Here is a 12,546-nt window from a genome sequence, read left to right as displayed (position 1 = left end):
GCTCCTCGCTCCGCACTCGGCACTCCGGCGACATCTGCAGTACAACTCCAGCCGTACAGCCTAAAGACAAAAAAAAATCCATTTTATCACTGCTGTACTGTTACATTAGAATTAATTTCATTAGTGTAGTTTAAACTAACGCTAACTGATGTCTTCAATGACCAAACGTCCCTGTCTACGACAATAAGGGCCTGTCCTACCAAATTGTAAATTGTTAATAACAATCGAACGTGTAAAATATATGATGGAAATATCGGATTTTGTTCCTTTATTTGACAGTGACGTCATTTCAAGCTATCTGAGTCTTACCAGCCAGTGGTGGGACAGGCCCTAAGACTTAGTATTTAATTAAAAATATATCAGCATTAATAAGAGTAGAGTAAACAAAGAGATTAAAATATATAAAGTATGCATAGTTGACACTTCACTTAAACAATTTTCACATAATCTCACGACCGTTGTCTATTGATAGAAATATTAAAAAAACATCTCAACATAATTAATCGTATTTATAATAATTGCTAATAGGTTTCAACAAGTAATATTGAAGTGACTATATATTTTATTCTGTAACTGTATTGTTTACTTTATAACATAAGATTGGAACTTATTACAATTTCGTAAAATATTTTATTACAAGTCAGTTAGAAGAAAAAAAATTGTTCACTATGCCTTGACTATATTTTTTTAAACGTCTTTGACGGTACACAAGAATTTGTTGACACTTCATCTGTTTTCTTCTATGATGTTTTGGAGGTTCCAACGGACATTCTTTCAAATATGGTTTTAAACTAAATACTTTACAATATTATCAAATAAATAAGTGCATAAAATTAAAATTACGTACCGAGCATCTACTGCAAAGCAATTTTTTATCTTATTAAAATACCCGTTAGTGATAAATTTAATCAGCATTTTTGTTATACGTTTTAATGATATACAAAAAATTATCTGTAACGAATAAAATTTTATTCAATTCTTAATTATAACAATGAGACTACAGAAACGTTGCATACGTCACATCAGTATTACATGACTAGTTGTGCCCGCTGGTTCACTCGCTGCAAAATTTATTTGAACTTTTAAATCGTTTATACTAATATTATTAAGAGGAAAGATTTGATTGATTGTTTTCAATAAGCTTTTAAACCGAAAAATGATTGCATTGTTGGGAAGCCATACTATCCACCATTAGCAATTTTATTAGATGTTTTAATTCAATGGATAAAACGCAGCAAAAAGTAGTACTAGTATAAAAGTACGCTATTTTTGAATTAATGTAAACAATCCTACAACTATCCGTTTAATAAAATCAAAAAAGTATCATCTACAATATTATATAAACATCCTTTATCCTCTTAAACGTATTTAAAATTAAAAAAAAAACAATAGTTTTTACAACAAATGTTATTTATACCAGTGCTATTTGACATTAATGTTTTTACATCAAGACAGACAAATATTTACGACTTCTGTGTAAACAATTGATTAAAATTATCAGTTATGGATTTCCCTTTACACAATTCATTCTGCGTAAGAAAAACGCAGAATGATATGTGTAACGCGTTCGCACACATGGGCGTGTTTTAAAATATGATATGTAATGCTAGCATATGTAATAAACACAATTTACGTACAATAATATACAACAGGTGAGACGCAAATACAGATGCGACTCTGTTCGATAAGGAAGTTGTTAATTAATGTATAATTTGACTAGCTGTTCCCGTGCGGCTTCATCCGCATGAAATTATGAAAATTTTATTTTATTGTTTACATTTGTCAGTTTTCAATAGCAAATGTCAAAATGACTTGACAATATTGCTTATTGATGTTGGCAGCAACTTATGATCTCTTTCCCACATTAGGGTTTTTGTCCAAAATATATACCCCCTAAGTTTAATGGCGTGAAAATATATAGGCTAAAGCGTGACGTAAGTGTAGGGCTTTTTATTAAAAAAAGGATTATTCAAAAATATGTTGTAATTGCTGACATCTTAGGCAACAAAAAAGTGTGTGTTTACGCTTTATTATAATAGTATAGATTAAATAAATAACATTATCGTAACAAAATCTGTTCAAGCTATAACATATTGTACAGTTCTAAATTGTGGTTAAATTTTCACTGAGCATGTCACGTTATTTTCATATATATTCATTGTACTCCATTCAAGTCTTAAACAATTTAAAGTCCAGACGAAAAGTCTACGCTTGTCTTTCTAGCGACTCACGCTTCAGAAAAACTTGAATCACAAATCGAACGCGCAGGCGGCAGTTTTTCGAACGTAAAAAATGACAGCCAAGGTTCTATAGACAATAAATAGGGAAAGTAACAAAGTAGAGAAGAGGAAAAATAAATTTAATAGCAAATTTAGTAATGGCAAATTTATTGCGATAAAAGCACATTGATTAACAATATAAAGCAGTCGATACCGGTTACATCTATCTTATTTGATTGAAATATACAGCTAGCATTACCAATGATAACATCTATATAAATTAGGCTTCGAGTTTTAATTTTCCTAACATAGAAACGGGGTCCAATTTTTCCATTATAACACAGAAAAAGGACACTGGAATTTACGATTACGATTGCCTCGTATATGTATATAAGAAACAAGCACAACCCATGTGAACTAAAAGCATTTTTGTCAAATGTGTAATAATTTATATTCTATACGTACAAAAATATAAAATCTAAGAGCAGAAGAACACTGTTGGAGCCTCCCTGTGACTTCACGAAATAAACGATCTAATCCGCATTAACAGCAAAGATTTATTTTTTCAAGAATTGTAAAATTTGGCATACAAAGCAAGATTGTGTCCAAAGGATTTTTGACCGTTGGGTACAAAACCCACCTTTATGAATGTCAATGGAAGTTGGTCAACATCGAGTTTCTAAAGAGAATAAATGATTAAAAATTCTAGTCTTTTTCAGTACAAAAAAGTGTATGATAATTGTAAAAGTGCATATCGTAATACCAATTAATTTTGTAAATAAGCAATTTTGTTTGCTAAAAAATCTACCCGATTTGTATATTTACTAAAAAACTTAGAAGTAGGTAATTTACTTTCATTAATAATTATTCGTCATTTATGACGATTAGTTTAGCTTAAAAATCACTTCGCGTACTGTACCATTTTTACCGAAACAAGACTGCTATACTCTTCAGAACACTTTATTGATTTTTCTAAAATAGTTAAAAAAAAAAACCCAAAAAAATTAAAGGATAAAAGTGAATAGACAGTACCTACCGATTACATTAATGCTGATCTAATAAGCAGAGTGAAGCGATAAGCGGCACTAAATTTATATAAATTTAAGCGTCTTCAAGACTTGTATCATTCAACAATTGCAAGCAGTGACCGCGTCGTGTCAACATGATGTATCCATTGGTATTTGTGGCAATTTTATTTACCCTTCTATACTTTTATTTCACAAGAACATTTAACTACTGGAAGAGTAGAAATGTCGCTGGACCCAAACCTTTACCTTTCTTCGGCAATATCAAGGATTCCGTTTTAAGACGCAAGCCTTTGCCCATTATTTATAAAAGCATTTACGATGCTTACCCCAAAGAAAAGGTTGTTGGGATATACAGGATGACAACACCGTCTGTATTACTGCGAGACCTGGACGTCATAAAGAACATCATGATCAAAGATTTCGACCTATTCACCGACAGAGGGATTGAATTCGACGACAAAGGGCTTGGAGCTAATATTTTCCACGCTGACGGCGACAGATGGAGAATTATAAGGAATCGTTTTACACCACTTTTTACCTCTGGAAAACTCAAGAACATGCTATATCTGATGACTGAACGAGGAGACAAGTTTATGGAGTATGTTACAGAACTTCAGGAAAAACAAACAGAACAACCTGTACATATCCTTATTCAAAAATACACAATTGGAGCGATTGCGGCGTGCGCTTTCGGTGTAGATCTGGATGACGAAATGATGAAAACATTCCAAAAAATGGACAAAATGATTTTCACTGCAAATTACAGCACTGAAGTAGATATGATGTATCCTGGAATTTTGAAAAAGTTCGGTGGATCATTGTTTCCACAGCAAATAATAGATTTTTTCTTAAGTCTCGTCCAAAATGTTATCAAACAACGTGGAGGGAAACCGTCAAATAGAAAAGATTTCATGGATTTGATATTGGAATTGAGACAACAAAAAACAATAGAAGGGACAAAGAGATACGAACATGAAGACCAAACGTCACTCGAACTGACGGACAGCATTATTGCAGCACAGGCATTTGCATTCTACGCAGCCGGCTATGAATCTAGCGCTTCGACCATGTCATACATGCTATATGAAATGGCAAAGAATCCTACCATACAAGACAAAGTGATTCTAGAAATTGACGAAGTTCTTAAAAGACATAATGGTGAAATTAATTATGATTGTTTAAATGAAATGACGTACTTAGATCATGTATTTGATGAAACATTAAGGAAGTATCCGATAGCCGATCCTATACAACGTAACGCCAATAGCGACTACAAAGTACCAGGCACTGATATTATTATCAAGAAAGGCCAAACCGTTGTTATAAGTTGTTGGGGAATTCAAAGAGATCCCAATTACTACCCTGATCCCGATAAATTTGATCCTGAGCGTTTCAGCCCTGAGAATGTTAAAAACAGACACATTTGTTCTTACCTACCATTTGGAACCGGACCCAGAAACTGCATAGGTATGTACAAATGTATATATTTTTATTCAATTAAAATATTTAATAATGGTTAAGAATAAAAATATATTTATTGCTCTCTAAGTACAACTAAATCAATCAGTATTGCCTTGTCTTAACTAGGATTCCTGTTTTAAGAAGCAAAGGACTTCAATTATAAAATGATACATTCATGTTTAGCGTTAAACAAAATGATAACTTTCTCTAAAGATTACAAGGTCCAACGTTGTACGACTGAATACTTGCGTTTTAACCAATAATATCAATTTTGAAGCATTCTTATGTAGCAGTTCTTTATTTTGCGACTACTGCAAAATGCATGCTTAAATCAGTATAGAATCTTCTGGAAAGACCGGGCTGTTATTTTATTATTATCTTATTGTACCATCACTATTATTATTCCTTACGCATTTTGGTGTAACGTCACATGAATTACATTTAGCACTTGCTATATCAACGCATCATTGTAAAATCTAGCACTTATGGTGGCAGCTTCCTGTTTGATTTTCAATCTTAAGTGGGAAGGGAATTTAATTCTTTCACTGTAACAAGCTATTTTTAGTCAAAAAAAGACTATAAACATATATTACTGCTTACTAGTATTGTGTTAACATCAAAAGTTTAGACGAATATTTTACATTTTGCCGCCTAAAGGGCTCAAAGAATCTCGATGGAATTTTGCATAGATGTAAAGCATAGTCTGGATAAACACATAGTCTACTTGCTTTTGTTATTAAAGTTGTACGCGGACGGAGTGAAGGGTGTAAGCTAGTTTAATATTCTATCGCACATTTTGCTTTGTTGCAGGAATGCGTTTCGCTAAAATGCAATCTCGCGTTTGTATTGTGAAGCTGTTGTCAAAGTTCCGTGTGGAGCCATCGAAGAAGACCCCGCTGAAGGAATTCGATTACGATCCTGTGCGTTTATTCGTGTTTCCCAATGAAGGAATTTATCTAAACATTATACGCAGATAAGTCTATCGATACATTGACAATAAACTACGAATATTATATATTTCTTTGCTATTTAATTTTTAAGAAGTTTTTGTTGACTTATAATAATGGGTTTATGGTTGTATGGTTACGGTAGGATCGCGGGGTAAATCAATTGAATATTACATACTGTTAGCTTTATAACTATTTCTATGTGTTTTGTATTCTTGAAGGTTATTTAATCTGTGCAAATCAATACCATTTATCTTTATTTAAAATAACAATAATAACTTTGTAATTGTTATCCAACACATTATTTAAATATTTATTTCATGGTTTTAAAATGTAATTCTACTTGTTATGTTAATAATCGGACGGTAGTCAGATGTCGGAAATAAGGGTATTGGGTTGACTACACGACGGCCATATTGAGATTGACGGATGGAGGATGGTTGGCACATGTAGAAACGGTTGTTGGTAAGATTCTGCACAAATTCGAAGAAAACATAAGAGGTAAAGACTATATTTTATTGAAGCATAACATGACTATGGCTCCAATTCTAAACAAGTTCTTGTCTCTGATTAATGTGAAATATTATATTGGGTATATTAAACTGCAGCAAATATTAAAAGTTTTTTTTTTGTTTTTCCTTTAAAATCTATTCGACAGTTTTCAGTTTTTAAAATATAGACATAATCGATATTTAACAGTTCAATAGTACTAAATTAAACTAGGTGGTCCCGTGCGGCTTCATCCGCATGAAATGATGAAAATTTTATTTTATTGGCAACATTTGTTAAATTATCAATAGTAAATGTCAAAATGACATGACATGACAAACCTTAGCAATCTTTATTGATGTTGTCAGCAACTTATGGTCTCTTTCGCACATTAGGGTTTTTATTCAAATTATTTACCACCTACGTTTAATTGCGTGAAATAATATAGCCTTAAGCATGACATAAAGTGTAGGGATTTTTATTAAAAAACCAATTATTCAAAAGTATGCTGTAATTGCTGACATCTTAGGCAACAAAGAAGTGTGTGTTTACGCTTTATTATGATAGTATCGATTACTAACTACGATATTATCTTACCTAATATCATTGCTTTGAAAGTTTGTATTATAAACGGCAGAACGGATCTCTAAGAAATTAGGCATGTAAAGCAAAGTCTAGAAAACCACATCAGCATACAGTCGCGTGCGAAAGCTAGTTATTAAATAATACTTATCATTAAGAAGAAATTAAACTATGTAAATTTTGTTGTAATCTGATGTACGAGTATGTATGGTTGGCGATTTCGAGCGTACAGGTCGGGCGATCGATTCCTGCGGTGACCGGGTCAACGTTTGTCGGCAGACACGACCAGTACAAGCTTCAACTGCCTTCATTAATCCGCAACTGATGAACTTCAAGTTCATACTAAATACTAAACTTGTGTTCGGCAAAGTACAATACATTAAAATCATTCAAAGTTGCTTTCTACTGAGGGCTTATCAGTAGGTACTAGTGGTCGCCTATTGATTGAAATTCGAAATAGTTTATTTTTGACTAGCTGTTGCTCGTGACTTTGGCCTCGTAAAATTAAAAAATGTAGCCTATGTTACTAGATGATAATTTAGCTTTTTAAGGGTAAAAGAAATTTTGAAATCGCCTCAGTAGTTTTTGAGTTATTTTGATACATACAAAAATACAAATCTTCCGTCTTTATAATATTAGTACAGATTAAAATGTATTTGTTCATTTTTTCATATCAACTTTTACTTTCTTGAAAATGGGAACAAAGTTTTCGTTTCATAGTTACAATCCATTATGACTGAAACTTTTATATTTCTATTCGGAATTCACATTTAATATTTATTTATTATTTGACTGGTATGAAAATAACCGATCGTTAAACATAAAGGACATTTATGTTCTATGGACGATACTAAAATCGATACCAACCGTTGTGGCATTTACATTTACGGCCAACTTTGAACTAAGCCGCAGGTATCAATTTTGAAACTAACATTATCCACGCTAGGACTTTTTCATATTTAACAAAGAAAGAATTATTTCAGTTTTAATTACATTTCAAATTACTAGAAATTATTCGACAATTATTCAATTACTTAATTACTAGTTTGTGCCCGCGACTTCTCGTGAATTAAAAAAAAGTGTGCCTATGCGTTTTTCCAGACTATCCTCTACGACTATACAAAATTTCATCGAAATCCGTTCAGCCGTTTAGGCTACAAACTCTAAAAACTTTTTAAGTAGGTACTTTGAAAATGATTACTCGATACACCAATCGTCTATCTCTTCAAACCTCTCCCAGATTATAAATAATTTACAAGGCGCAGTGAAAACATGCTGATTACAATAAACGTGACTACAAAAATTAAAAGTTTTAAATAAGTGACAAGTGTAAGTGTTGTGTTAAAAATGAAAAAGGCGTTAACAATCGCCGTTTGGTTCTTCTAAAAAATAAAATCAACTTAATGGAGACGGGTAAGATTTTCAATATAACAGCTTTAAAATTCTTCAATGACTTTATTCAATTTACTTTACAAGCTTAATTGAAATTCGTTAAAAGATCAAAATAAAACAATTGTAGAAAAATTTTCAATAAACCGTTCTCAATTAGATTTCAACGAAAATTGGTGTTTAGCGCTTAATTGGTTTTTGATTACATAAAACACTTAGCATTATTCGATCATTAGTGAACAAAGAGTAATTAAATTCTTTTAACCAATTTTTTCGTAGATTAATCAACATTCTAATTTTATATCTGATTTTTGAATAGCGGATGTTTCAAAAACTATATCTGACCAATCTATTTGTACAATTAGAATGTATATATATAATATCAAAAAAATAAACTAAATGCATTTGTATAGTTTCTTAATAAAATGACGTTCATTAAATTTTTATCTGTCTGTTCGCAATGTCGCGTTGCAACAATCTCTGAAACGGCTGGACCTAATTTGACGGCATTTCGGGAAGGTAGCTAATGCAGGCGGGAAAATCATAAGCTACATTAGTTCTGTGTTGACGAAAGTGGCGGCTAATATAATAATATAAATTTAGTCTCTAAAATAGGCACTACGATATTTCTTAAATAGATTCTTAATATTTTCACAAATGGGATCAAATAAAAATCTTTTACTTTTGATACCTTATATGTTTCTATTTGTACGTGATGACAATAAAGATGCCTTACAAGTGATGTCATTACAAAGCGTCTCTAAATTATCATACTAATCATACTATACTATATACTGTACTACTTACTAATATTATGATACTTCATACTAATGTTATAAATGCGAAAGTTTAGATGGATGGATGGATGTTCGTAAGAGTTTGTAGCCAAAACGGTTGAACGGATTTCGAGGAAATTTGGCATAGACGTAAAGAATAATCTGGAAGAACACATAAGCTACTCAGTTATTTTTAATTCCACGCTGACGGAGTCGCGGGAGAAATGGCTAGTAATATTATAAATGCGAAAATTTAGATGGATGGATGGATGTATGTTAGATGTTGTAGCCTAAACGGCTGAACGGATTGCGCTGAAATTTGGTTCAGATGTAGGGGATAGTCTGGAAGAATACATAGTCTACTGACTTATGTTTTTTTACGGTCCACGCGGTCGGTGACGCGGGCAAAAACTAGTTAAAGAAACAAGAGAGAAAATTAGTCGCTCAATCACACAAAATTTTTACCTACTTCATTTTCTATTCGTATTTAATTTTAAAAAACCTTACTGGCATTTAACTTTTACATTTTCTACAGGCGCTTAAATAATTACTCTATAATTTTATTATTGTTCGAGCTGATATCCTTGGAAAAATCACGCCAGTTTTTCTGGGTCACACGTATTCATATTAAACATGTTTATTGGCACACTTTTCCTTCTGCATTCATAAATATCTATACAGTATGTCAAAAGTCTTTAATATACAGAGTTAATTTAATTTATTGTCGTTTGTGGAATGTATTGAACGCCAAAGCCTAACAGTGGGCAGATAAAGTTTGTTAATGATGATAATGGTTATAACACAAAATTAAGAAGACATTCTGATTTCTTTTATTTCAAATATCGCTGGATTATTTTCATTTTACTGATATTTCTTTTGCCATTCCGGGCTGTAGGCTTTTTTATTTTAGTGTTCCTCCAACATAGATAGGTCAGAGTCCCTGTTTGTTTCAAGTTTTATTATTGATTCAATTTGGTTTTATACTTTGACTGTAGGCTTTGCTGTAGTTTACTACAATAGTCGTATAACAAGATTCGAACCGTCGAAAACATGATCGGAAATTCATAACCTGAACCTTCGTTGTGGCGCTTCTTATTATTTTCGATAGATAGACATTAAAGAAAAATATGTGCTAGTATTTCAACCAATAAACAACGCAACATAAATATATGCTAAATAAATTAGATAAAAAAACTCAGAACACATATCCTCCCCGACAACAAATATTTAATAACTCTGCTGGTCATTGTTGTTATCGTCATGTTAAATCGTTAACGCGAAACAGTAGATACGCAATTGTACAGTTGTTTAATAAAAACGTATATACTTAAATATACGAGTATAATACAACAGTTTGCAGATAAAAATACCTCTACATAAGGTTGACACTCGAGATGGACAGGGGAGGGGATCAATAGGCAAAGAGCGTTGCTATTCACACACGTCTGTAAGTCCCGTATCTGTAGGTACACCTGCCTACAGAGTGACCTAGTTTCAAACCGTGCCAACCGCAACACGCTGTAAGTCGACACAAAAGCGAATGAAAGCACGAAGCCTACTTATTTCCAACGATCGCGATGCGATACATTGCCAGTTATTGTGTCAAAAGAAAAAAATAACATATTAACTGTTGTTTTTCATATTTCAAGGTTCAATATCGTGCTTAAAAAAATGTTTATGTTATATACCATGTTTTTTACTTTGCAACACATTCTACATTCAATCTCACATTTCTATGTAAGAAACAAAACTCACAAAACTATATCGCAATTACACTTTGACAGTAATCAACGAAGGCAATATTTAATTTTTTTATTGTTAAATTGTTACCTACTATTGCAATTCGATATTATAATAATAATAATAATAATTTATTATTATAAAGATTATCCATCAGCAACTTGCCCTTAAATATGCTCTTGTGGATTCTGAGGTACCATATTACCAATATCAGCCTACACCAGTTCTGGAAAATAGCCGTATCACGATCTACTGGGACCGATCTATTATTACGGACAGGACTATTGCTGCCAATAGACCTGATATAGTAATAATAGATCGGTCTGAGAGTTGTGTAATGTTAGTCGATGTCACTATCCCACATGACGAGAATCTCGTGAAAGCCGAAAATGAAAAACTATTAAAATATTTGGATTTGGCTCACGAGATTACCGCCATGTAGCGTATGAAATCGACTACCATTATTCCGATAGTCGTTTCGGCACACGGGCTGATAGCGAAGAGCTTCGACCAACACCTCAAGAAGCTCTCGCTAGACAGTTGGATTAAGGGCCCGATTCAAAAGGCGGTTATTTTAGAAACCGCACGGCTAGTGAGGAGGTTCCTGTCTCTGCAGCCCTGACCACTGGTTGCTTGAGTCATCGGATTCCGCAGCCGGTGGTGCTCTATTTTTTTATATAATATGTTTTATTTTGTTATTTTTTTTAAGAAAATCATGTGAAATATATTATATATAAAAATAAGAAAATAAAGATATGAGACTATAATAATAATCATCATCATTTAATCCATTCATAAAGCAAACACTACGTAATTAATTACACAGTTGAAAACAAATCTGATTAACGTAAGATTGTTACAAAGATACACAAAAAAGAAAAAAAATATATATACATACACACATTAGTAAATATAAAATTATGAATAATTTTTTTTACTGTTTTTATCTCCATAAGATGTTAACAATTATCTTGTTTTCAATTATCTACCATACGCCTGGTAAGAAATTCATAGCAAAACCTCTCAACATCATTATGCTATTTCAAAATGACTTAAATATTTTTAATAGCAATGATAACCTTTACATAGGAAAACTTTGCGTGATTTGTATTTTTAATCGTTAATTATTTTAATAAAGCTTTTTATTTAATTATTCTACCATAGTTTAATTCACTAGTGAATATCATTTATTTAATTGCAAAAACCGAGGCTAATTGCTTTTTACATCCATTTTATTTCATAGTAACTACTTCTTCAATGTGAAATAACAAGTTCTACGAAATGTTTGATTATGATTAAAAAGGTTTTTCAATTTAATTGTATGTTACTAAACTTTGGATTCCATAAAAATATTGATATTTGCCAAATTGCAGGCGACGCTTACTGTTAGACAGCTATTAGCCGGTTTCCTTTTTACATATGCATATATTTAATTGGCTTAATGGCCAGTTTCCCAGATACTTTTAACCATTCGTGTTTTTTGTTCGATGACTTCGTGAAATGCGTTTCTAAATTACGTCACTTGAGTTTTACACCGTCAAAATATAGGTTAATCTAACACTAATATATCATAAGGTATTGTTAAAATAAACGGAGACTTCAGAAACCCAGTATAAGCGTTTAAAATTGTTATCAATTATTAGAGTAGTTAACGCAAATTCATCCTTTGGTACCCACACTCACTTTAAATATAACAATTTTAAGTAAATGTCACTTTGACAACCAGAATGTCCACAAAAGCCGTAAACCACAAAAAGCTATCGTGCTATCCGCTTACCTACAAAGCCCATTGTGTGCTTTACAATTAATTATGGACATAGTACTTAATACGTGAACTGCGTTTTTATAAAAAAAAAAGCTTTCGCCCGCGTCTCCGTCCGCGTGGTATTGAAATAACAAAACTTTTTAATAAAAA

At 32.1% G+C, this 12,546-nt stretch overlaps 1 protein-coding gene across 1 annotated transcript; it reads left to right on the top strand.

The window, feature by feature from the left end:
* Positions 1-3,381: 3,381 nt before the first annotated feature.
* LOC106104802 (cytochrome P450 6B1-like) lies at positions 3,382-5,685 on the top strand. Its single transcript, XM_013284943.1, has 2 exons — positions 3,382-4,714; positions 5,519-5,685. Exons 1-2 carry the CDS (start codon positions 3,382-3,384, stop codon positions 5,683-5,685), a joined length of 1,500 nt encoding a protein of 499 aa, XP_013140397.1.
* The last annotated feature ends 6,861 nt before the right edge of the window (positions 5,686-12,546 follow it).

The sequence above is a fragment of the Papilio polytes genome, unplaced genomic scaffold (assembly GCF_000836215.1).
Source record: "Papilio polytes unplaced genomic scaffold, Ppol_1.0 DF823399.1, whole genome shotgun sequence".
Classification (NCBI taxonomy): Eukaryota; Metazoa; Arthropoda; class Insecta; order Lepidoptera; family Papilionidae; genus Papilio; species Papilio polytes.
This window is presented reverse-complemented; position numbering and strand designations above follow the sequence as displayed.